This window comes from Leopardus geoffroyi, chromosome C1 (assembly GCF_018350155.1).
Source record: "Leopardus geoffroyi isolate Oge1 chromosome C1, O.geoffroyi_Oge1_pat1.0, whole genome shotgun sequence".
In the NCBI taxonomy this organism is placed as follows: Eukaryota; Metazoa; Chordata; class Mammalia; order Carnivora; family Felidae; genus Leopardus; species Leopardus geoffroyi.
The window spans coordinates 37,524,287-37,548,593 of NC_059328.1; the positions used below are offsets into that span (position 1 = coordinate 37,524,287).

Below are 24,307 nucleotides of genomic sequence, written 5' to 3' on the forward strand. Positions count from 1 at the left end.
ACCTCATAGGGGTGTTGTGGAGGTAATGAGCTAATATATGTAAAGTTCTTAGAGCAGTGCCTGGCACATGGTAAATCATATATAAATGTTAGCTGTTTGTACTATCATCTTTTTATGTGTTAATTTTACCTGTCTGCCTCCCCCCATCTACTTTCTTGAACTTGATTGAGATCCTGCCTCCTGCCCCATTTATTCCCTCCTACTTTTGTAGCTATACAGTCTGTTTTTAGTGTTTGCCCTAGAAACTTTAAGCATACATGTTATTTAACTTAAGTCTAATATTGATTAATATTTTTACTCTCCTCCCTCTAAACAATAGAAACACCTTAGAATACATAACTCTATTTTCCATCCTCTTCTGTTTTCCAGGATTCAAATTGTATATTGATTTTTTTAATCCCTACAAATGACTTGTTAACATTTTATAGCAATGATGTAATGTTTGTGTAGAATAACTCACATGTATACCAGCTTCTCTATTCACCAATTATTTTTGTACCTCAGAACTTCCTTCAGAGATAATTTTCCTTTTTAAAGTATATCCTTTAAAAGTTTCTTTATATGAGCTTATGGTTAGGAATTTTTGCTGTTTTCTCTGCATAGTGGGTTCTCTTTTCTAGTTCAGCCACTGAGGGTGTCATCCTTTAGGACATTCTTTACATGGAGCTCTTTGATCTGATCTCCAGTCCTATTTAGGCCTCAGTCTCTGTCTCTCTTCACCAGTTTGTGGGCCTTTACATCCCATTGTGTCTGGCAGACACAACTCCAGCACTCACTCACTCACTCTGGATTTGTGCTTTCTTGATTTTTCTAAATCTGAGTTACTCCTTTAATTTTCTGCCAGCTCAGTTATGCATTAAAAAAGAATTTGTGGGGCATCTGGGTGGCTTAGTCTTGGTTAAGTGTCTGACTTTGGCTCAGGTCATGATCTTGAGGCTCATGAGTTCGAGCCCTGCGTGGGACTTTGGGCTGACAGCTCAGAGCCTGGAGCCTGCTTTGGATTCTGTCTCTCCTTCTCTCTCTGCCCCTCTTCTGGTCATGCTCTTTCTCTCTCTCTCTCAAAAATAAATGAACATTAAAAAAAGAATATATGAATGATGCTTGGCTGGCTCAGTTGGTAGAGGATGCAACTCTTGACCTTGAGGTCGTGAGTTCGAGCCCCATGTTGGGTGTAGATTATTTAAGAAAATAAAGGAAAAATGTTATTAAAAAATACTCCATTTGGGATGTTTGGCTGGCTTAATTGGTGGAGCATGGGCTCTTGATCTCTGGGTTATGAATTTGAGGCGCATGTTGGGTATAGAGATTACTTAAAAATAAAATCTTAAAAATAAAAGAATATATATACATATATATACGTTTATATACCCATGTAGTTGGATATATATACATATATGGGTGTGTATATATATAAATGTATTATATGTATACCCAACTAGTTGGATATATGTATGTGTGTATATATATAATATATATATTATATATATACACACATACATATATCCAACTACATGGGTTTTCTATGCAGGGGGGATTTCTCTGAATGTATGTATATAGTCTACCCCCACAAAAATTAGATTCCTCTACCTAAGTCTTAACTCAAAGCATCTCTTCAGTATCAGTTCTTTCCCTTATCCTTACTATTTTAAAGTCTGCTTGATGTGTATGTACCCTTTGGGTTAAAGTGTCAGTGACAATAATGGGTTAATCTAAACATCACGTTTCAGTTAAGACACCAATGGGGAGAGGACTGTAGTCCCCGAAGACCTCTCAGTCACAATTTAAAGTTATCCTTCTGAATTTAAATTCAGAGAGTTTCAGAGAAGTTGCTCCAGTAGTGGGAGTTTTATTTATTTATTTTTAATTTTTTAACGTTTATTTATTTGTGTGTGAGAGAGAGAGAGAGAGAGAGAGAGAGACAGAGTGTGAGTGGGGGAGGGGCAGAGAGAGAGGGAGACATTGAATGTGAAGCAGGCTCCAGGCTCTGAGCTGTCAGCACAGAGCCCCATGCGGTTCGAACTCAGGAACCATGAGATCAAGACCTGAGCCGAAGTCAGACGCTTAACTGACTGAGCCACCCAGGTGCCCCTAGTAGTGGGAGTTTTAGATCAGGTAAGAGAGAAAGGGTGGAGATGGGGGATAACTGTCTCATTCTTTGTGTCATGTTGGCCTGATCACACTGACTCTTGTTAACCTTAAAGCTAATACTTTTAGCCCAGTTGCCTATGAAAATGTATTTACTCTGACATTTCTATTGCTTTAACCTGGCAAATCAAGAACATTTTTACAGACTAAACATGTGATAAGAGCACTTAGAATTTAATAGAGAACAGGTGTGATTGTACATACTGTTTGCTGACATTTTTTATGCTGCCTGGTAAATCTAACAAAACATTACTTTGGTAAAGGAAAAAGCACCAGTTGTTACCTACCATTGTCAGAAACTTTCATTTTGAGGGACTGGGTCCCATGAATCATGTTCCATGCCTGGTTTCCATCAGTCCTCTCCAGAAGACCCATGAGTTGGTTTTATTTATCATTAGAACATATGTTATATCAACAAACAAATATGTTTAACTTGGAGCTATACAAAATACTGCTTCCCTGCCCACTTTCTGTTTGGAACTTCCCTAGTGTGTTTGTCATGGGTGTATGCCATTAGTTTACCCTACAAGATTTACCTTTATAATTATGTATGATTTAGGTAGATAATAACATGAATTAATATTTTCTTGGTGTCTACAGGGAGTAAAGAGACAGCCCAGATGTTTGGATTATGTGATTGGGAACTGACTTATTAGCTAATTTAGGTTTTTAAATAGTGGAAAATGGTATCTGGCACTTAGTGATTATTGGGTGAGGCAAGTGGAAAGTGGAAACGGTAATGGTGTCAGAGTGGTAGTGGGATCATAAAGACAAGAATGAAGCAAATGAAGGAAAGATGGTTAGAATCTGGCTGGATGGTAGGTCAGACATGCCTGGCTGTTTGGTATGGATGAAGTTCTGATCTCATCTCCGTGCTAGGATACAACAAAATTATAAAGTACATCAACTTTGAGTTTCCTTTTTAATTTCTGCCAGCAGATTCTGTTATTTAAAAGCTGTAAGTACCTTCAAGGCAAAAGACTGTCTCCGTGTCTGTCACCTAGGAATTGCCTCAGATGCCCACTGTGGATTGATAGGAGACTTGGGTTCAAGTGCCAGTTTCCTCTCCACTAACTGGCAAGTCTGTTTATCTCAGTTTTCCCTCCTGTGAAAGGAGGAGTGTGGAAGTAGGCAGTTTTGCCAACCCTAAAACAAATCTGTATCCTGAGACTTCAGTGTTAGCATGTAATCCAGTATAGTACAATCAGAGGCAAATTATCCAGTCACTACAAATATGTATACCTTCTTTGCTATTCTGTGCTTTATGAATGTGAGCACCAAGGAATTGTATTTAATAAATTCCTGCTGGATTTCATGTTTACATAGAGCTTCAGACTGGTAACAAAGAAATGTGTGAAGTTGGGAAAAAGAATAGCTTTCTGAAATAGAATTTTGTATGCGTTTTTAAAATTAAAAATATGTAAGAAATGGGATATTAGGACTAACTTTCTTACACTCTAGCATACTATTAGAAAGAATGTAGACTTTGAGGTCAGGTGTTAGTTTGAATCTCAGCCTACCACCTACAGCTACATTCGCTAACTTTTCTGATTCTGTATCTTCATTTGTAAAACGATGATAATGCCAACTTAACTGGGTTGTTACAAAGATGAAATGATGCTTCTACAGTATTTAGCACAGTACATGACAATGTGTAAATGGTAACATTATTTTAAAAAAGATGTTTAGGAAAGAAGTCGAAGAGTAATTTGGATAAAAGTAGTTTGGGGAAGCATTATATTCTCATTGTTTAACATAGGGAATGATTATACTAATCAGTTTATAGATTTTAGGAAATCTGGTATGGTATTTTAGAGTCTATTGAATATGAACTATTTTTGTACTTAGAGAAAATATTTAGAGTTAGCTTACATTGAAAAATCCTAGAAAGGGCACATAGATTTAAGGAAGTTTACAGCATAAATGCTGTTTATATTCAAAATAGGATATTAGTTGCCAAATGGAGCAAATGTCCTAATGATGGGTTAAGTATTGTAAGCTAATACTGTATATATACTTTAACTGTCTTATTAAGGATGAGCACACTTTTTATTTTGATTACCTTTTTTTTCTGGATACTTTTTTATTATACAAGTAGTATAGACACATTACACAAAATTTAGAAAATACAGGTATATAAAATAAAAGTATAAAAATTACCAGTAATCTTACCATCCAGAGAAAGCTACCGTCAATCAATATTTTGGGACGTATTCTTCCAGACTTTTTTTTTTTTTTTTTAAGTAGGCTCATGCTATCTGGAAACCGGCATTTCACTTGTCATATCACAAACATATTTCCATCTTAATGAATGTACTTTTACCATATAACCTATATAATTATATCATACGGTATAGATTAGATACATTACATAATTAATTCCCTGTTTTGGAAATTTTGTGATTTTTCAGAAATTCTGTGGTTTTTAAAAAATAACTTCATTGAGATATAATTTTCATACCAAACAATTCACCCATTTAAAGTGTATAATTCAATGGTTTTGGTAATTACATTGTTAATTTAAAAAAAAATTTTTTTTTTGATGTTTATTTATTTTTGAGACAGAGAGAGACAGAGCATGAACAGGGGAGGGGCAGAGAGAGAGGGAGACACAGGATCCGAAGCAGGCTCCAGGCTCTGAGCTGTCGGCACAGAGCCTGACGCGGGGCTCGAACTCACGGACCGTGAGATCATGACCTGAGCTGAAGTCGGACGCTTAACCGACTGAGCCACCCAGACGCCCCTGTTAATTTTTTTTAATTGTGGTAAAATATAAACTAAAATTTCTCATTTTAGCTGTTTAAAATGTATAATTGAGTGGCATTAATTGCATTTGCAATGTCGTGGAGCCGTCATCACTTTTCTAAAACTTTTTTGATACACCGAACAGATATTGTACCACTTAGTCATAATTCCCCATTCCTCCCTTTACCTCTAATCCGCTTTCTCCTCCCTTTATGAATTTCCCTATTTTAGGTTCTTCATACAAGAGGAATCATATTATTTGTCATTTTGTGTCTGGCTTTTTTCACTTATCATAATGTTTTCAAGGTTCGTCCATATTAGCATGTGTCAGAATTTTATTCCTTTTTATGGCTAATGTTTCATGGTATGTATATGTCATATTTTATTTATCCATTTAGCTATTGTGGGACAAGGGCTGCTTCCGACTTTTGGTCCTTGTGAATAATGCTGCAGTGAACATTGGCATACAAACATCTGTTTGAGTCTCTGTTTTTAGTTTTTTGGGGCATATAGTTAGGAGTGTAATTGCTGGGTCATATGATAATTCTGTTTAACTTGTTGAGGAACTGCCAAACTGTTTTCCCCAGTGGCTGTACCATTTTATATTCCCATTGGCAATGTATAAGGGTTCTAATTTCTTTATACCCTTACCAACACTTAATCATTTTTTGTTTGTTTAATTATAACTATCCTACTGGTGTGAAGTGGTATCTCCTTGTGGTTTTGATTTGCATTTCCCTAATGACTAACGTGGGCATCTTTCATGGACTTTTTGGTTATTTGTATATTTTTGGAGAAATGTCTATTCAAGTCCTTGACCCATTTTTAGTTAATTTTATTTTTTTAAGTTTATTTATTTATTGATTTTTTTTTTTTTTTTTTTAGAAAGAGAGAGCATGAGCAGGGGAGAGGGGCAGAGAGAGGGAGGGAGAGAGAGAGAGAGAGAATGAATCCCAAGCAGGCTCCACACCCAGAGCGGAGCCTGACTTGGGGCTCAATCCCACGACCCCGGGATCATGACCTGAGCCGAAATCACCAGTTGGAAACTAAACCGACTGAGCCATCCAGGCACCTGAAAAGTTTATTTTATTTTTTTGAGAGAGAGAAAGAGAGTGTGCATTTAAGGTGCAGGTAGGGGCAGAGAGAGGGAGAGAGAATCTTAAGCTGGCTCCATGCTCATCATGGGGCTTGATACCACGGCCCTGGGATCACAACCTGTGCCCAAATCAAGAGTCGGGTGCTCAGCCAGCTGAGCCACCCAGGTGCCCCATCTTTTTATTATTGAGTTATAAAGTTGCTTATGCATTTTAGATAGAAATCCCTTACCCAGATAAATGATTTGCAGATATTTCTCCCATCCTATGGGTTGTCTTTTAATTTTCTTGATAGTATCCTTGGAAGCACAGTAGTTCTTAATTTTGATGAGGCCTTACACCCTGCACATTAGAACATACAGTCTGCTTTCTATTGCCTGTGATGCAGAGATCAAAAGACTGATAAGTAAGTTAAAAACTAAAAAAGAAGATAACTGGTAAGTGTATGTCTTGTACCTGGGACTGAGAGTTGAGGATGAAGGAGAAGAAGGGATAGTAGTGGATGGAAAAGAAGAGTGGGAATAACAGATTGTTATTACTTCCTTGACTAATTCTAGGCATGATTGTGTCCAAGTTAAGTCAGACTAGTGGGGTGGGTGAGAGAAGTTGCTCATTCTATAGAATGGTTTCCAGCTTTCTTCCTGTTGTATAGTGATGGCAGGAAAGAAAATTTGCCATAAAATTTCCCATAGGCTTACTACTGTTCCCCTTCTATGAAGAAGTTAGTCTCTGATCAAGAACGGAAGGTCTTTTATATTCTGCTCTATATTATAAAATGGATACAGGTATCTGTGGCCAGCATTAAATTCCAGGCTGGGCTAAGATTTAATGGCTGTGCCATAAAAAGTGTGTATTCTTAGGGGTGCCTGGGTGGCTCAGTCGGTTAAGTATCTGACTCTTGATTTCGGCTCATGCCATGATCTCAGGGTTCTTGAGTTTGAGCACTGATAGTGCGGAGCCTGCTTGGGATTCTCTCTCTCTCTCTGTCTGCCCCTCTCCTGCCTGTGCACGTGCGCCCTCTCTTTGTCTTAAAATAAATAAACTAAAAAAAGTATATTCTTAGACTGACTTTTATTGATTAATTGATTGATTGTTGGTGCACAATGATGTTACATTAGTTTCAGGTGTCCAGCATAGTGATTCAGCATCTATAGGTTATGCTATGCTCATCACAAGTATAGCCACCATCTGTCACTATTCAGTGCTATTACAATATCATTGACTATGTTCCCTATGCTTTATCTTTTATTCTCATAACTTATTTGTTCCATAACTGGAAGCCTGTATCTCCTACTTCTCTTCACCCATTTTGCCCATCCTCCTTCCCCTCTGGCAGTCATCAGTTTATTCTCTGTATCTGGAGATCAGATTCTTCTTTTGCTTTGTTTATTCATTTGTTTTGCTGACTTTAATTTAATATTGAGCAAAATGTAATAAACTGAACTTTATACCCCCAAATTTTAAAAACATGCACTACCTTTTCAAGCCTAATAGTGGTTTTGCTTGCACTTTCTTCTATTAACACAGATTGGTATATCAAAATGAAGATGGTTCTTTGTTGTCTAAGCAAGATTAATTATGTATAAGGAATCAATTGAGAGAGATTGCTTGGCACAATAACAGTCTGAAAGTGCCCTGGAGACTAGAAGTAGTGTGAATATGTTGTCTTTGCCATGAAGGTGTCCTTCCCAGAACAACTTGCTTATAGTTTTGAACCCTAGTGTCTAGAGTAGGGCTTCATTAAAATGTTTCCTTTTAAACCTTTGCTGATGTGCTTTTTGGATTCTTAACTGAGTGTTGTCTCTAAATTTCCATCTGTTTCTAGGCTATAAAACTGGACTGTTTTCTGTCTCCTATAACTCTTGACTTCATGCCCATGCAGTACGTTTTTGTGTTGCTATATTATACTTTTGTTTCTCCTTTGTTTAAGAAATGGGTCCCTTTCCAGGGAAATTTTTGTTCAAACATTTGAATTGATTTTTGCTATTCTCTACAATGATTTAGTTTTAAATTTTAAGTAAGTTTTTGATTGCACAAGTCCTGTTTCTCTTTTTTCTTGAAATTAGATGTTTTTTTTTTTTTAACATAGGGATTTTTATCTTTAATGTGAGGCTACTTTGAATTTCATTTTGCTGTTTTGTTAGGATTTTATATTAATAAACATTTAAGTTATGAATTTTTCTTTGTGATATTTGCCATTTAGAAATGGGTGGTTAGTATATATGCTTTATGTAAAAGCATATGTATATATATATTAAATTAAAACTTTAAAAAGTTTATACATATATATGTACATTATAAAAGAGTCAAACATTTGAAAGTACGTAAAGTAAAAGTGAAAGTTCTCCTTAACCTCAGATTATGTAATCACATCAATTTTTTTGTGTGTGCCTTTCTTTTCCTTTTTTGATGTATCTATACACAGATACAATGCATGTGCACATACGTGCACACACATTGCCTATTGTTTTTGACTTGCATTTTTTCCCTAACAGTGTATCTTGGATAGCTTTCCATATCAGAACTTATAGATAGCTCTACTTCATTCATAATATATACAGTGGTATATTTAGTGGTATATTCATATATTGGTGACCATTTTGATTTTCTGTTTACAGATGATGCTTATGTGAACATTCATTTATATAATGTCTTTGTGTACATGTACAACTATTTCAGTAGCACAATTCCTAGAAATGGACCAGAGGGTATGCAGACTTAAATTTTGATAGATTCTGCTAAATTGCTCTCAAAAAAGGCTGAACTAGTTTACACTTCTGCAAAGTATGGTTTCTCCCCACCCCCACCTCCATTCTTGCAAAAGCCAGATATAACAGCCTTTTTATTTTAACCAATCTGATGGGTGGAAAATGAATCACATTGTTTTAATTTAAATTTTCGTGATTACCAGTGAGGTTGAACATCTGTTCTTTTCTTCTTTTCTGTGAATTGTTTATTCTTATCCTTTGCCCATTCCTGTATTTTTTTCTTTATTTGTTAGTGTGATTTTTTTAAAGTTTATTTATTTATTTTGAGAGAGACACATGTGTGCATGTGCGTGAGTTAGGGAGGGGCAGAGAAAGAGAGGGAGAGAGAGAATCCCAAGCAGGCTCCACGCTGTCAGGACACCCTGACTTGGGGCTCAATCTCACAATCCATGAGATCATGACCTGAGCCGAAATCAAGATTCAGATGCGTAACTGACTGAGCCACCCAGGTGCCTGAGTATGATCTCTTTATGTACAGTGTATATTACCCTGTCACCTTTGTATGGTGAAAACATTTTCTTCCATGCTCTAGCCTGTTATTTGATTATATTTATGATATCTTTCTTTGTTCATTAAGTGTTCATTATTTATGTTGTCAAACATAAACCTTAACTGACTTGGTTCTTGTTTTAGAATGCCTTTTTCTATCTCAGGATTATTTTCCTCCAGTACTGTCATAGAGTTATTTTGCTTGTGTTGTTTTAATTTTGCATATGGTATGATGTGGGTGTCTAATTTAATTTTTTCCCAGGGTACCTAGTTGCACAAGTATCATTTATCAAATAGTTCTTTTCTGTGTTGAGTTTTACTCTATGCCAATATGGGGCTCAAACTCACAGCCCCAAGATCAAGAGTTGCACACTGTACCAACTGAGCCAGCCAGGCACCCCCGCTCCTTGAATTTTATTATTTTTTTTTTTTTTCAACGTTTATTTATTTTTGGGACAGAGAGAGACAGAGCATGAACGGGGGAGGGGCAGAGAGAGAGGGAGACACAGAGTCGGAAACAGGCTCCAGGCTCTGAGCCATCAGCCCAGAGCCCGACGCGGGGCTCGAACTCACGGACCGTGAGATCGTGACCTGGCTGAAGTCGGACGCTTAACCAACTGCGCCACCCAGGCGCCCCTTGAATTTTAGATGCTAAGTCTGTCATTTATTGAATACCCATTTACACTTACTTGGCTCTGTTCCTGGACTGTTCACTTTCATTGTTCTGTTTGCCTATTTTTATACTAGTATACTGTTTTAATTACTGTAGTTTTATAATATTTTATGCCACGTGGTGGGACAAGTCCCACTTGTAGTTGTTAAAATTATTTTCAGTTTTGGCCATTCTCTTCTCACATTTACTCTGATAAACTTGAGAATCCTTTCATTAGGTTTCATTAAAAAATCAATTCCAGTTGAATTTTGATTGAGGTTGCAATAAATTCATAGATTAATTTGTGGAATTTTAAAATACTTACAGTATTGCATCTTTTTGTTCAGGAACACAGAAGCAAAGAATGCCTTGTTTGTTTATTTATTTATTAAAAAGATTTATTTTTTTAAGTCAGTTTTTTGCCCAACATGAGGCTCAAACTCACAACCCCAAGATCAAGGGTCACATGCTCTTTGCTTCTGGCTGAGCCAGCGAGGCAGCGCCCCATACCATCTTTTAATAATAATAGTTTCAAGGGTTTCTAATTTCTTTATATAATTTTTACACATTAGTTGTAGGCTTAATCCTAAATTTATGTTTCTATTGCTGTTTTGAATAGGATCTTTTTTAAAATGTCTATTTTCTAATTAGTCATTGCTAGTGGGTTTGAAATTGACCTGTTTGTTGATAAGAAGATAGTAAGCAAGATAAATTCTTGTTGGTTCTCATAAATTTTTAAATGTACTCAAATATATCACTGTTGCCATGTGTTGGAGACTCTGTATTTGAGGCTATTTGCATAGTGGATTGGACTGTCATTTATCATACTATACTTGTTCTGTACTTAGTTATTATTATTGCTTTTGTTCCTTTCCTGTGTACATTTCGTATGCTGTTGAGCCAGTTTGGTAGTACTTTTCCTTTGTTGGTATGTAATTTGTTAGGGTAGCCACTGATTATTGTGGACTTTGGAATAACTGGAATGGGATCTGGGAGTTTGCACTCTCATAGTAGGTCTTGAATCTAGCAATGTTTTTAGGAGTATGTTCTTTAGGAGACACCTCTAGTTGTAATAGCTAATGATACTATGCTGCAGCTGATAGTGTAGTGTAGGTATTATTTCTGGTAATATAAATAATAATTCTGTTTTACAGATGAAGAAACTGAGCTCTAAGGTTACATAAATTTTCCAGTGTCACACAGGGTTGTGAGCGTTTAATTTTAAGACTTGATCCCTTAACTTTCAGTTCTGTGTTCTGAGTACGTGACTTCATGCAAGGTTCTTTTCTTGTGGTTGTTGCTGGATTCTGTATTTCTGTAGCTGCATTTTGCCATTAGTATGGTAATTTTGCAGATGCTCAAATGCTATGTTTGCATATATTATTGAATTCAGAGTTTGTTATCCTTTGCACATTTTACTCAAGTTGATTCGTAAATCCAGATAATTTCTAGCCCTTAAGGAGAACCTGAGCTATTAAAATGTGGTTATTTAAAAACTTTTTTTAATGTTATTTATTTATTTATTTTTAATTTTTTAATGTTTATTTACTTTTGAGAGAGTGAGAGACAGAGTGCAAGGTGGAGAGGAGCAGAGAGAGAGGGAGGCACAGAATCTGGAGCTGGCTCTAGGCTCTGAGCTGTCAACACAGAGCCCGATGCAGGGCTCGAACTCTCAAATTGCAAGATCGTGACCTGAGCTGAAGTCAGATGCTTAACCGACTGAGCCACTCAGGTGCCCCATAATGTTTTTTATTTATTTTTGAGAGAGAGAGACACAGAGTGTCAGCCGGGGAGGGGCAGAGAGAGAGAGAGAGGGAGACACAGAATCTGAAGCAGGCTCCAGGCTCTGAGCTGTCAGCACAGAGCCCAACGTGGGGCTCAAACTCATGAGCCATGAGATCATGACCTGAGCTGAAGTTGGACGCTTAACCATCTGAGCACTCAGGCGCCCCAAAATGTTGTGGTTATTTTGAGTCTCTTTACAAATTGCATTCTCAAGTATCTCTTAGGGTGGCTTTATTACTTTTGGTATTCCCCAGGTAAATGATATTCTGATTTTAATGTTATTTATTTTTTAAAAATAAGAAATACAATTAGGCCTGCTTAATATTTTAAAAACTCTCTTTCCTAAGGTGAAATAGAGAGGCAAGGGCTTCATGTAAGTGGTTTCATTTATGTCCCCCAGGTGTTCTCACAGGAAATGAATTAACTGAACTCTAGGCTCTTAGGCCACCTGCAACAATATTTGGGTTTTAGTGATATGAGTGTGTAGCTTGTAGGCTCTACAGTGACTATAAGAATTGATCATTCAGTTAATAAGATCAGAGAGTGTTTTTTTTTTTTTTTTTTTTTAATTTTTCTTCTTAAGGTTTATTTATTTTTGAGACAATGTGGGAGACAGAGTGCAAGTAGCGGAGGGGCAGACAGAGGGAGACACAGAATCCGAAGTGGGCTCCAGGCTCTAAGCTGTCAGCCCAGAGCCTGATGCGGGGCTTGAACTCACGAACCGTGAGATCGTGACCTGGGCCGAAGGTGGACGCTCAACCGACTGAGCCACCCAGGCGCCCCCAGAGAGTGTTTTCTCAAATTAACAAGACATCTGTACCTATCCATTAATGTTGGAAGTTTTCAAATTACTGCCCCTGAGCTCCTGGAATCCCATGAGGTTTCTGGGCCTGGTCTTCATCTTTGACCATTTTCCATGCCCTTCTAATGTAGGGAAGACCGATTGATTCAGAATGAATGAGATGAATTAAAAGAAAAATACTGGAAATGACCAACTGGAATGAAATTGGAGTGTGAAAATTCCAATTCACAGTTGCTATAGAGACCATTTGGTATATCAATCAGGTACCTAAATCCTCAGTTATCTGAGGATTTTTGGAAACTGTTAGAGGAATATGCAGGCTTACAGAAATGGGGAAACAGTGTTGGGTGGCTTCTAACTCACCTTTGCTCTGAGTTTTGTTTATTCTGTCTTCTTGCACTGCCTCTGAAGAATCAACTTCTTCCCCCAGCAGACAGTCCTGGTAAAGACTGAATTCCTTAGGAAAAGCTATGCAAGATGAAGAATTGTCTTATTAGTTAATCGTACAGCTCAAGTCACTTTAATGTACAAGTCACTATTGCATCCTATTTACTTCCCCTGAAATCAGCACATTGCCTGGCACTTCATAGGCACTCAATAAATATTTATGGATTTAGATTACGTTCCAAGTATTGCCTGAATTAAGGTTGTCTTCTAGCAAGAGCAAAACATTGAGGAAAATGAATAGTGTTGTAATTGTGTGCAGTTGAATGGATTATATCCCTCTTTTCAGGGTATAAGCTTTTAAAATATCACTCTTTAATTAGAAAAAGAAGTATGCTTCATGTTAATTTAAAATCTGTCTGCTAAAGCTTTTTGTTTAAGAAAAGATTTAGCTCAGTTTATAATTTCTGTAGTTTATAGTTAATATGTAGATTTGCAATTAAATAGGCATGGTGAAGTGCAATTCATGCATTTGGAAATACAGCAAGGGCAGACTAAAAATGAGATTGGAAATCTACTAGCAATTTAAATCAACTATTACGCTCAGCGTTTCTTGCACTGAACAGTTGTTTTTTTTTCCTTTCTTTTAATGCTAACCTTTCTTTAATGGTGATTATAGGAAAGATCCTTTCTCTAACCCTCTATAGGTAAAACTGGAAGGAACCTTAAACGTTTGACCAGTTTTAAGCATCTGGGCACTGTGCAGCAGTTTTTACATTCCAAGTAAAGTAAGTTCCCCAAGACTGGCAGATTCTGTTCTTGGAAGGTCCTTATCAGACATCTCATTTAGAGTAATTGGAAAAAGTTCTATTGGAAATGCCTTTGAAATAAATGAGAGCCTTACATAAAGTGTTGCTGGGAGGCTGTAGGCTCTAAAGCTATTGTTTGCAGCAGGCACCAGACTAGTGAGTCTGGATGGCTTGGGATAGTCCTTGCAGCATTTCTGGGTGTGCTGCTGAAGGTACATTGTTGACAGTACAGAACCAAAATTTAGATTTTAAGGGTCTCTAATCTTATAAGGAATGCAAAGTAAACTTAGTCTTAAATGCTTTAAAGATGCATCCACTATTTAAAGGATACCCAGTAACTTTAACTCACACAGTTGCATTAAAAATATATTTGTAGCAGGGCACCTGGGTGGCTCAGTCCGTTGAGTGTCCGACTTCGACTCAGGTCATGATCTCACAGTGCTGACCGCTTGCTTGGAGCCTGGAGCCTGCTTCAGATTCTGTGTCTCCTTCTCTCTGCCCCTCCCCTGCTCACGCTTTGTCTCACTCTGTTTCTCAAAAATAAATATTAAACAAAAATTAAAAATATTAAAAAAATTGAAAAGATGTATATGTATATATATACGTATATATATATGTATATATATATACGTATATATATGTATACGTATATATATATACGTATATATATATCCGTATATGTATATTTGTAGCTAATATATCTGCTATGTTCCCTCTCTTGTGAGGTTCAGTCACAGTCTGTGGTACTTTCTAATTGCCACACTAACAGGAGGAGGTGTCTGGCATCTGGATCTGTTCTTGCTTCCAAGGACTTGCCATTTATGCATCATTTTTACCTTGAACTCTTTTTTTGTTGTGGTTTTGTTTTTTATTGTTTTTATCGTTGTCTTTGTTCACATAACACCACATTACCTAAATTTAGAAAGAAGGAAAGATGACTGCTAAGAAGGGAGAGAAGTCCATCAAGATGATTGGAGATTTGATACCATAAATTGTCAACCTTCACCTAGTTATAATTACACAGAGTGCCATTCTGTCCTTATTGAGGACATGGTGCTTTTTTTTCCCTCCTTCCAAGTCTTAGTATATGGTTTATAAAAATTTATTGAGTTTTCAGTTTCTTAAAGGAGAAAATGAAAGTAAAAAATTTAGACCGTTACTCTAAATGAATTGAGTTTATATATTTGTCACTAGAAAACTATTTTTAGTTGAATAGTAGCTTGTAATTGTATTTATTGTAGTTTATAGTATTTATAACCTGCTGTGGTTTTGAATGTTGTTCTTAAGACTGCAGTTAGTGACCCACTAGGTTTTAATTGCTAGGAAATTCAGAGAATGTGAAAGAGTTTTGGTTAAGCCTGAGAAAAAGCCATTCTTGCTTTCCTCAGAATTGGCATCAGTGACTACTTAATGACAACAGAATGCTTTAAAAACATGCTCTTTAAAGTCTAGCTGTTATTAAAATACCATAATAGCTAGTGTGTAAGTGATAGTTGCTTTTTGTTGTAGAAACTCTGTGGTAAGAGGAAAGCTTCAGCAAAATCCTTAAGAAAAATATAGTATAAAAAAGTGGTAAATAGAGGATTTTTAAAGATGGAATGTGAATGAACAGTAGGAAGACACATGTATAGATTTGACATCGTTCTAATTTAAATTCCTTGTTTCCTTAGACTTTGCAGATAAGGTTGTTTTCTCTCTTTTTGACCAACTGTGTGTGATTTTTTTTTTTTTTTAAATATCATTTGTATACTTCAGTTTACAACTAGTTTCTCTTTTAAAAAAGTGATATGCCAAAACCTACTTTAATGCAATATAGAGCTTGCAAATTTGAGTGCTTCAGTGTCAGGAAATAAACACTGTATATACTAATTTCTAAATTGCTAGCTGGGCTTCTAAATGTATGTTGTTCACGCAGCAGAGGCAATCTGTACAGAGCGATCTGTGTGGTTTGTGTTTCACTAAGCATTTGCCATTGTTTAGTACTGTTTGTCTCTGCATTTATTCAATATTACCATATGCTATAATCTCTAGACCAGATGAGAACATCTAGCAAGCATAGACTTCCAAGCAGAAAACAAAGTAAACTGTAGGAAATGGGACTGCTATAAAATTTTATGGACACTAGTTGCAAACTGCTTTTTGAAAATTGTAATAGTGAGTGGGAAAGTGGGTCACGCCTCATATTTTTTATAAGGCCTTTTCTACAACACCCATTTTCAGAAGTTTGCTTATGCTTGGTGATCAAAGTAGGCATTTAAAAATGGTGTGTGGAAATAATTTTAAAATAACAGTTTAAATAATTAAACATTTTGTATTTCCATTTTCTGTAAACGATGGGAGGGTTTTTTTTTCTTTAAACCCTATTATAACAACTAAATACACTTTTGATTATTCTAATGGTAGGGACTGTGTGACTAAGAGACATGAGTGACACTGCGGTTTTGTTTATTCTCCTCCAACTTTATGCCCAATTTTAGTCAGCAAATAAACTATTTAGAGTTTGTTTTCCTTTGCTGACTACCTTACTGCTAGCTTAGAACTAGTTCGGCAAGAGTAAGTTTAGCCAACAATGTTTGGAAATAGAAAAGGGGTAAAGAATGTAAGGCTTCTGTAATCCAAAAAAAGAAGACTCACCATAACCTGGGTAATTGAGAGAGTTTTTATGAGTGCAATTGAAACATTGTACTTTATTTATTTTTTTATTTTTTTAATGTTTATTTATTATTGAGAGATAGAGACAGAGCATGAGCATGGGAGGGGCAGAGAGAGGAGGAGACACAGAATCTGAAGGAGGCTCCAGGCTCTGAGGTGTTAGCACAGAGCCCGACACAGGGCTCGAACTCACAAACCCAGTGAGATCATGACCTGAGCTGAAGTCAGACCTTAACCGACTGAGTCACCTAGGCGCCCCGAAACATTGTACTTTAAAAGTAGGAGGTGGGATTGTAGGCTTCCTCAAATCTTAATGTTGGAATTAAAGATAAATTTAAGATCTTAAACGTTTATTGCACACTTAAGTATGCATGAGATAAAGTCTCATTTAGGGAGTCTTAAGAATTTGGGGAGAGATGATTTTTGTAACCAAAAATTGAATATAGTTCTGAATGCCCTGATATTTGAGAGTAAAAACGTTGTAAAAATAGATTTTAGGGGTACCTGGGTGGCCCAGTAAGCGTCTGACTCTTGATTTCTGCTCAGGTTATGATCTCATGGGTTTGTGGGATGGAGCTCCGTGTTGGGCTCTGTGCTGACTGTGGAGCCTGCTTGGGATTCTCTCTCTCCTCCTCTCTCTGCCCCTCCTTCTACTCACATGGTCTCTCTCTCTCTCAAAATAAATAAAAACTAAAAAAAAAAAGATTCTATAGTTCTTTTGACTTAATAAAAGGGAATGTATATGTTCATGTAGAGGAAGAAGCTTTTCATTATTCAGAATGGTCTCTTAGATCAGCATTGTTTTCTCATTCCAGTCATGGGGAAATGGCAGAGCAATACTGTAGCTTTTTTGTTGTTGTTTTTGGTTTTTTTGTTTATTTATTTTGAGAGACAGAGCAGAGGAGGGGCAGAGAGAGAATCCCAGGCAGTCTCCGTGCTGTTAGGGCAGAGCCTGAAGCCTGATGCGGGGCTTGAACTCATGAACTGTGAGGTCATGACCTGACCTGAGCCGAAACCAAGAGTCGGACACTTAACCGACTGAACCGCCCAGGTGCCCACAATATTGTAGCATTTTATATGACTTAATTCAACTACTACCCTGTACCCTGCACCTAGTGCATCATTTGTAAGTCCTACATAATAATGATCGTCACAGTCATAATTATACTACTGACTTTTCGTTGGCTATTCATAGCTATTACCTCAGTTAAGCCTCTTGATTGGTCTTTCTATAAAAACCATCAAAATGAGTACATATGCATGTGTGGGTGTTTGTGTACACACATATAAAATGGTGTATATATAATATAAAAAATGCTTCTAGCTTATTTAAGATAAGTATCTTCATAATAGCAATGAAGTTATTGGTGACTTTTATCCCCTGCTGTGTGCAGGCTTTTTGGTAGGCAATTTATATACATTATCTTATTTAGCCATAACTTATAAAATAGCTATATGTATTCCCAATTTACAGATGAGACCTCTAGTTGCAACTAGAGGAGGAAGAGGCAGTGGACTTTGAAGAAAGGTAAGGAAGGTACTGGTCTAGGTAGAGAGACAGTGATACAGTGATAGGTAGAGAAGGCTCTATTTGATTAATGTGACCACTCTTGAAGCTAATTTTGTGTAGGAGGTAGGACTTGTGCTATTTACTGAGAAAGGGAACAGACCAGAAGAATGGGGTTAGTGTAAATGCTGATGAGTTCAGTTTAGGTGTGTTGAGTTTAAGGAACGGAAGTAGAGATTTTGTAGAAGGTGGATACAGCCAACACTGGTAGGATTTTTTATTTTTATTTTTTTTGCCTTGAATTGTGTAGGTTTTTGTTATGCATTTTTGAACATTATTAATGACATTTAAACTTTGTGTTTTGTGAGGTATTATAATGAAATGTTAATGCCTTGAATAGTTACACAAATTCCTGGATGATTTTGTGGTGTGTGAACATTGTAGCCACCATGCCCTACCAGGTTAAGAGTATTTTTTAAGCAAATTTGATTGTATGAAATCTCTTTAAATTTTTAACAATTATTTGTTTAATGTACAAGCAAAGCTTATTTATTGTAGAAAAATTAGAATATAGAAATTAACATGAAGGAAAAAAATTGATAGTCCTATCATTGGGTTGAATATATTCTAATTTTTTTCCCTATGTGTTGTTCCTTTCAGAAATATGGCTACACACACCTTTCTGCAGGAGAACTCCTTCGTGATGAAAGGAAGAACCCAGATTCACAGTATGGTGAACTCATTGAAAAGTACATTAAAGATGGAAAGATTGTGCCAGTTGAGATAACCATCAGTTTGTTAAAGAGGGTAAGGAGTGAATGCCAACCAGTTCAAACCAGCAAGGAAATGAGAAAGTAAATCTGCCTTTCCTTTGAGTAATGAAAAAAAATGAGAGTACTAAATTTCTTGCTTGTGGTAGGTGGTCACAGTGTTTGAGAATGGCAGAACTAAAAATTCTACTTTTCACCTGGACAGTAGCAAGCATTCTCTGCCTAGAACTAGGATCAGCTACAGCTGAACTTAACATCCATATGTGTGTACTTGATCCTTCCCAAACGTGCAGAAATTGTCTCACTTCCATTTCTGTCTTCTTCCTTTTTTCCTTCCCCTCCTCTTCTTCCTTCCCCATGTCCTTTCCCTTTTCTGTTTTCTTGTAAGCCTTCTTTCTTCCTTCCTTCATTCTCCCCCTTCCTTTTTTTCCTGCTTCCCATGACCCTCTCATTGTTGCCGGTCTCTCAATTTCGATGTTTCCTTTCCTGGTGAATGTGTCACCATCTTCGGTATGAAATGCCAAGATTAATAGCTATGAAATTATAATATGTCCCATCTTTTTTTTAAATTTTTTTTTTCAACGTTTATTTATTTTTGGGACAGAGAGAGACAGAGCATGAACGGGGGAGGGGCAGAGAGAGAGAGGGAGACACAGAATCGGAAACAGGCTCCAGGCTCTGAGCCATCAGCCCAGAGCCTGACACGGGGCTCGAACTCCCGGACCGCGAGATCGTGACCTGGCTGAAGCCGGACGCTTAACCGACTATGCCACCCAGGCGCCCCTAATATGTCCCATCTTAAAAACAGAGATCTTGGATTTACATGGTAACTCTCCACTATAGATTTCTAAGACTATTTATTAACAGGTTTTTTCATATATAAGAAATAGTGAAGGAGAAATGCAAGAGTGAGAACAGTAAGAAATAGTTGAAGCCCAATGGAAAAGAGATATCTGAGCACCAGGACAGAACCACAGAACCTTGAGGATGAGGAGTAGTGGCTCATTTACACACATTCTTACCTTTTGTTTCAGAGATGGGAACTCTGAAACCTTTTGTTTCAGAGATGGGAACTCTGAAACCTTTTGTTTCAGAGATGGATACTCCAGAGTGTATCCTCCCCTATTCTCTGGATTTAATGCCTTTTTCTCCACTTTATCACTAAGCACTGTGAAAAAGTGGTCTGCATTTTTCACTTTTTTACTTCCTACTCTTCAACCCTTTGGAGTCAGGTACTGTTTCCATCTTCATTGAAATGATTCTTGCTGTTGTTACCAATGTTCTTCCTTATCAAATCTAGGGGATATTTGTAGTCGTTTTTCTCATAGCAGTTAACTCTATTCATATCTTCTCAAACCTTCTTTGTTCTCTGTGATACCATTTTTTTTAATTCTTTCCTACTTCAGTGGCTGTTGTTTCTTATGTTTCCTTTGATAGCTCATCTTCTGCAAGTTTCTAAACCATGATGCTTCTCAGGGTTTTATCCTTGGTTCTCCTCTCCTTTTATATATTTCGTGATGGATGGTTTTAGCCATGCCCAAGGCTTTCACTGTGCTAATAAATGCTAAAACCTACAGCGCTGGCACACATCTTTTTTTTTCTGAACTCCAGACCTATATTTCTGACTACTAGACATCCATCTGAATATTTGACAAGTATCTCAGCGTTATCAGCATAACCTCTAGAATGTGATCACCTTTTATTTCTTGTCCTGGTCAATGGTTCTGCCATCTGTGCAGCTGCCCAAGCCAGAAACCTGGGCCATCCTGTATTTTCCACCTCTTCTTCACTTTCCCAAATCCATTCAGTGAGCAGATCTTCCAGTGACTTTCCTTTTTTTAAGTTTATTTATTTATTTTGAGAGAGCAAGAGAGAGTGCAAGTGGTGAAGGAGCTGAGATAGGGAGATACAGAATCCCAAACAGGCTCCATGCTGCACCGTCAGCGCAGGGCCTGATGCGGGGCTTGAACTCATGAACCGTAATCATGACTTGAGCCAAAACCAAGAGTCAGATGCTTAACTGACTGAGCCATCCAGGCACCCCGATTATCTTCCTCTTAACCCTCTTTGACTTAGTCTGTTTTCTCTATTACTACTGTCACCTTAGTTCAGATCCTCTTTTTCTTACCTGAACCATTATTGGAGCCTCCTCATGAGTCTTATGCCTTTAATCCATGCTTGTCCCCTTCTAGGTCGTCCTTCAAAAAAAAGTCAAGGTGATTTTTTTCCAGAAGGTGATGTAAGCATATTCTTCTGCTTAAAATTCCTTAGTGGTCCTCTGTTGCTTCCAGGATAAAAACCGGTTCCTTAGTGTGACATAATAAGTTCTTCATTAATCTTGCCCCTACCTACTTTCTAGTCCTATCTCCCACTACTCTCTACATGTGTCCTAATATTCAGCTGTCTCAGCTTACTTCAGATTCATCAAAGCTGTTATGCTTTCTCATTTCTGAGCCTTTATCTATCCAGTTTACACTCTTTGGAGTACCTTGATCCCTGTCTGCTTGCCACTTCATTATTTAGGACTCCATGGCCACCTCCCTGGTAAAGCTCTCTTTAGCAGTTTCCCAGGTAGTTTGTGCTTAATTTCTGTGTTTTATCATAGCATCCTTCATACCTCATCATAGGACTTAGCACATTTACTTACACATATTTGTTACCTGCTGAACTATGAGCCCCCAGGAGCCATGACTTTGCTCTTCATGTTCCCTGGTTATAGGCCTTGAGTAAATGTATGTGATGGTGGAATATTGATGCATCTCTTCAGGTATCTTCCACTACCATAATTGGGGTAGAAATGCTATAGCAGGGGTCCAAAAACATTCTGTGATAGTTTTGTATTATTGGAGAATATTGGAAAAGCTAGATGATGGGACAAAGCCAACCCTCAGACAAAGAAAGGAATTAGGGGGCCTGACAGCCCTCGCTCTTTTTGAAGAACTAGGAAACAGTTTGAGCACTGAGGGGACTAGATGTTGGTGTCTGGAATAGAAGCTGCTCTGGTCAAAGTCATGTGTCAGTGTGTACCCAATGGGGGCTGGCAGTGGTGAGGATTTGGAGACTAGAGATCTGCATCTCCTGTCACATATTGTCACACTGTGCCCAAATTCACACTGGCACAGGATGGTGAAATGTGCTGCTCTTGCGATCTTTCTTGAGTCTGTTCTTTCCTCTGCTACCTGTGTTTTGGGTAGCTTAATTAGCTTTAGTTGAAAAAACTATTAACTTTATACTAATAATTAATGCTGGCAATCTCTTTATATTTGTCCAAGGTTTTTTTGCAATTGGACTTGAATTATTGCAGAGAATCTTAATACCTGAAGAAGTAGCATTCTTCTTAGCACAGCAAAAATGACTTGGGAGGGGAGAGGAAGGAATAGGGTCTCTGGTGGCTAGAGCAAAGATACTGGTTAATGCCTATTTTCTTTTTGCTATTTATAACTTTGTGAATCTATATGTGAAAGTAATATATGCTTACTGTAGAAAATTCAGAAACTGCACGAAAAAGAAACTGTGTATGTCTATTAATACGTATAAATGGGGAAGGGGTATATACCATAACTCCACCAACTTGAGGTGACCATGTTACTACACTGGATCATTTTTTTTTTTTTAATTTTAACTTATAACCTAAAAAAATTAAAGAAAAAAATTTTTAACACTTCATTTATTTTTGAGAGAGAGAGAGACAGTGTGAGTGGGGGAAGGTCAGAGAGAGAGAGAAACACAGAATGCAAAGCACACTCCAGGCTCTGAGCTGTTAGCACAGAGCCCGACGCGGGGCTCGAACCCACAAGCTGTGAGATCATGACCTGAGCTGAAGTCGGATGCTTAACTGACGGAGCCACCCAGGGGCCACCCCCCCTTCCAAAATTTTTTTAATGTTTATTTATTTTTGAGAGAAAGAATGCAAGTGGGGAAGGGGCAGAGAGTGAGGGAGACACAGAATCCAAGCTGTCAGCACAGAGCCCAATGCAGGGCTCAAACTCATGAACTGCCAGATTATGACTGGAGCCAAAGTCGGACGCTTCACCAACTGAGCCACCCAGGGGCCCTGCCTGATCATCTCCTTTAAGTCTTGTTGTTTTTTTTCCCCATGCACCCTCCACTCTACTCATGATTTGAAGAATAATAATAACAAAGCAAACACTCATATATCCCCCCCCACCGCTTCCTTAAGAAGTTGTATTTTGTTAATGTTATATTGAACCTAAATCTTCCTTTTCTTTTAGGAAATGGATCAGACAATGGCTGCCAATGCTCAGAAGAATAAATTCTTGATTGATGGGTTTCCAAGAAATCAAGACAACCTTCAAGGTTGGAATAAGACCATGGATGGGAAGGCAGAAGTGTCTTTTGTTCTGTTTTTTGACTGTAATAATGAGGTAATGAAGACCTTCATCTGCCCACATGGGGTTTAACCAACTGATGGTCAACTATTAGAGAAAAACAAAGTGATTTTTTACTTATATTTTATGTCAGCAGCAGTATTGCTTTGAACTGGTAAATTGGTTGGATGGAACAGCACTGTATTGCTGTTGGACTATTAGAAACTATTTGGCATCAGCAACCTTGTGGACCTAAAATTTGCTTTATTTTCAAAATAGCAGTACTGTGTTTGTTTTAAGAATTGACTTGTACAATAATGTTAGGTAATGAAACTGCAGTGTTACCTCGTAGGTATGCACTCTTATCAGAGAGTATCTTGCCTTAGGACGTTAGGGCAACATTTTTGGGAAGTTGGGAAAACTTTCTATTTTTAAAGAAACATACAAGATAGCTTGATTTGTCTTCTAGGAGTGAAATGATCTTGCAAGAAGCAGGAAAGTGTTCTTTTTCTTTCTGGCACTTCTAATAACATACCCAGACATACCTTTGAATAACCAAATTTCTCAGAGTCATTTAATTACAAGGCCTGACTGTTTGACAGCTGCAGTAGAACTTCATTAAATTAATGCCAACAGCCTGGAAGAATAAGAATCTAAAGAACTGCCTTGAAGGAAGTTGGCTATTCTTGGGCTGAATTGCAAATGTGCCTCTGGTGGAGAGGCTTGCTGCAGCCTTTGAGTTGTTTTAAAATGTAACTCTCTTTTTCCAACCCCCAAAAATATGTTTTCACTTATTCTTCAAAGTTGACTTTAGAATGTTACCACAGCTTTATAACTAAGGAATGTTTATTCACGATTAACAAGGGATACTTTATTCAAATGCAAATGTGTTGACTCTTAAATATTTGGATATTTATGGAATTATCAAAAAGTAAGCAAAATGGAACAAAGTTTGAGGCATGTAATTCATACCTAATAAGTTAATAGTATATCCTGGATGGAAGCATACACATACAGATCTTCTTTTTATTGCGGTTTAAAAAGAAGTACACAGGAAAAACTGAGTCATGAATGAATTCTTATTATGCTCTGTGCTTATTTAACCTAGTTTATATAAATTGAACCACATGTTTAAATTTAAAAGGACTTTGCATGTTGATTAATGAATTAGACAAATTAGTTTTAATGTAGGGTTTTTTTTGTGATCTCTTCAAACTTTGTTCTCATTCAGGTTAAAAGAATGGCAAATGTGAAATTCACATCTTTTTTTTTTTGTACTATTTATTTCTCTTTCTAGATCTGTATTGAACGGTGTCTTGAGAGGGGAAAGAGTAGTGGTAGAAGTGATGACAACAGAGAGAGCTTGGAAAAGAGGTA

At 37.3% G+C, this 24,307-nt stretch overlaps 1 protein-coding gene across 2 annotated transcripts in view; it reads left to right on the forward strand.

The window, feature by feature from the left end:
* CMPK1 (cytidine/uridine monophosphate kinase 1) overlaps nt 1-24,307 on the forward strand; it is a 37,176-nt gene that overhangs the window by 8,005 nt on the left and 4,864 nt on the right. For both annotated transcript variants that reach the window (XR_006712273.1, XM_045477286.1), the window contains exons 2-4: nt 18,493-18,639; nt 22,835-22,987; nt 24,228-24,304. Coding sequence is in view for 1 of the 2 variants with exons in the window: in XM_045477286.1 (XP_045333242.1) it covers nt 18,493-18,639; nt 22,835-22,987; nt 24,228-24,304 (377 nt within the window). In the remaining variant the exon portion in view is untranslated. The remainder of the gene's footprint in view (nt 1-18,492; nt 18,640-22,834; nt 22,988-24,227; nt 24,305-24,307) is intronic.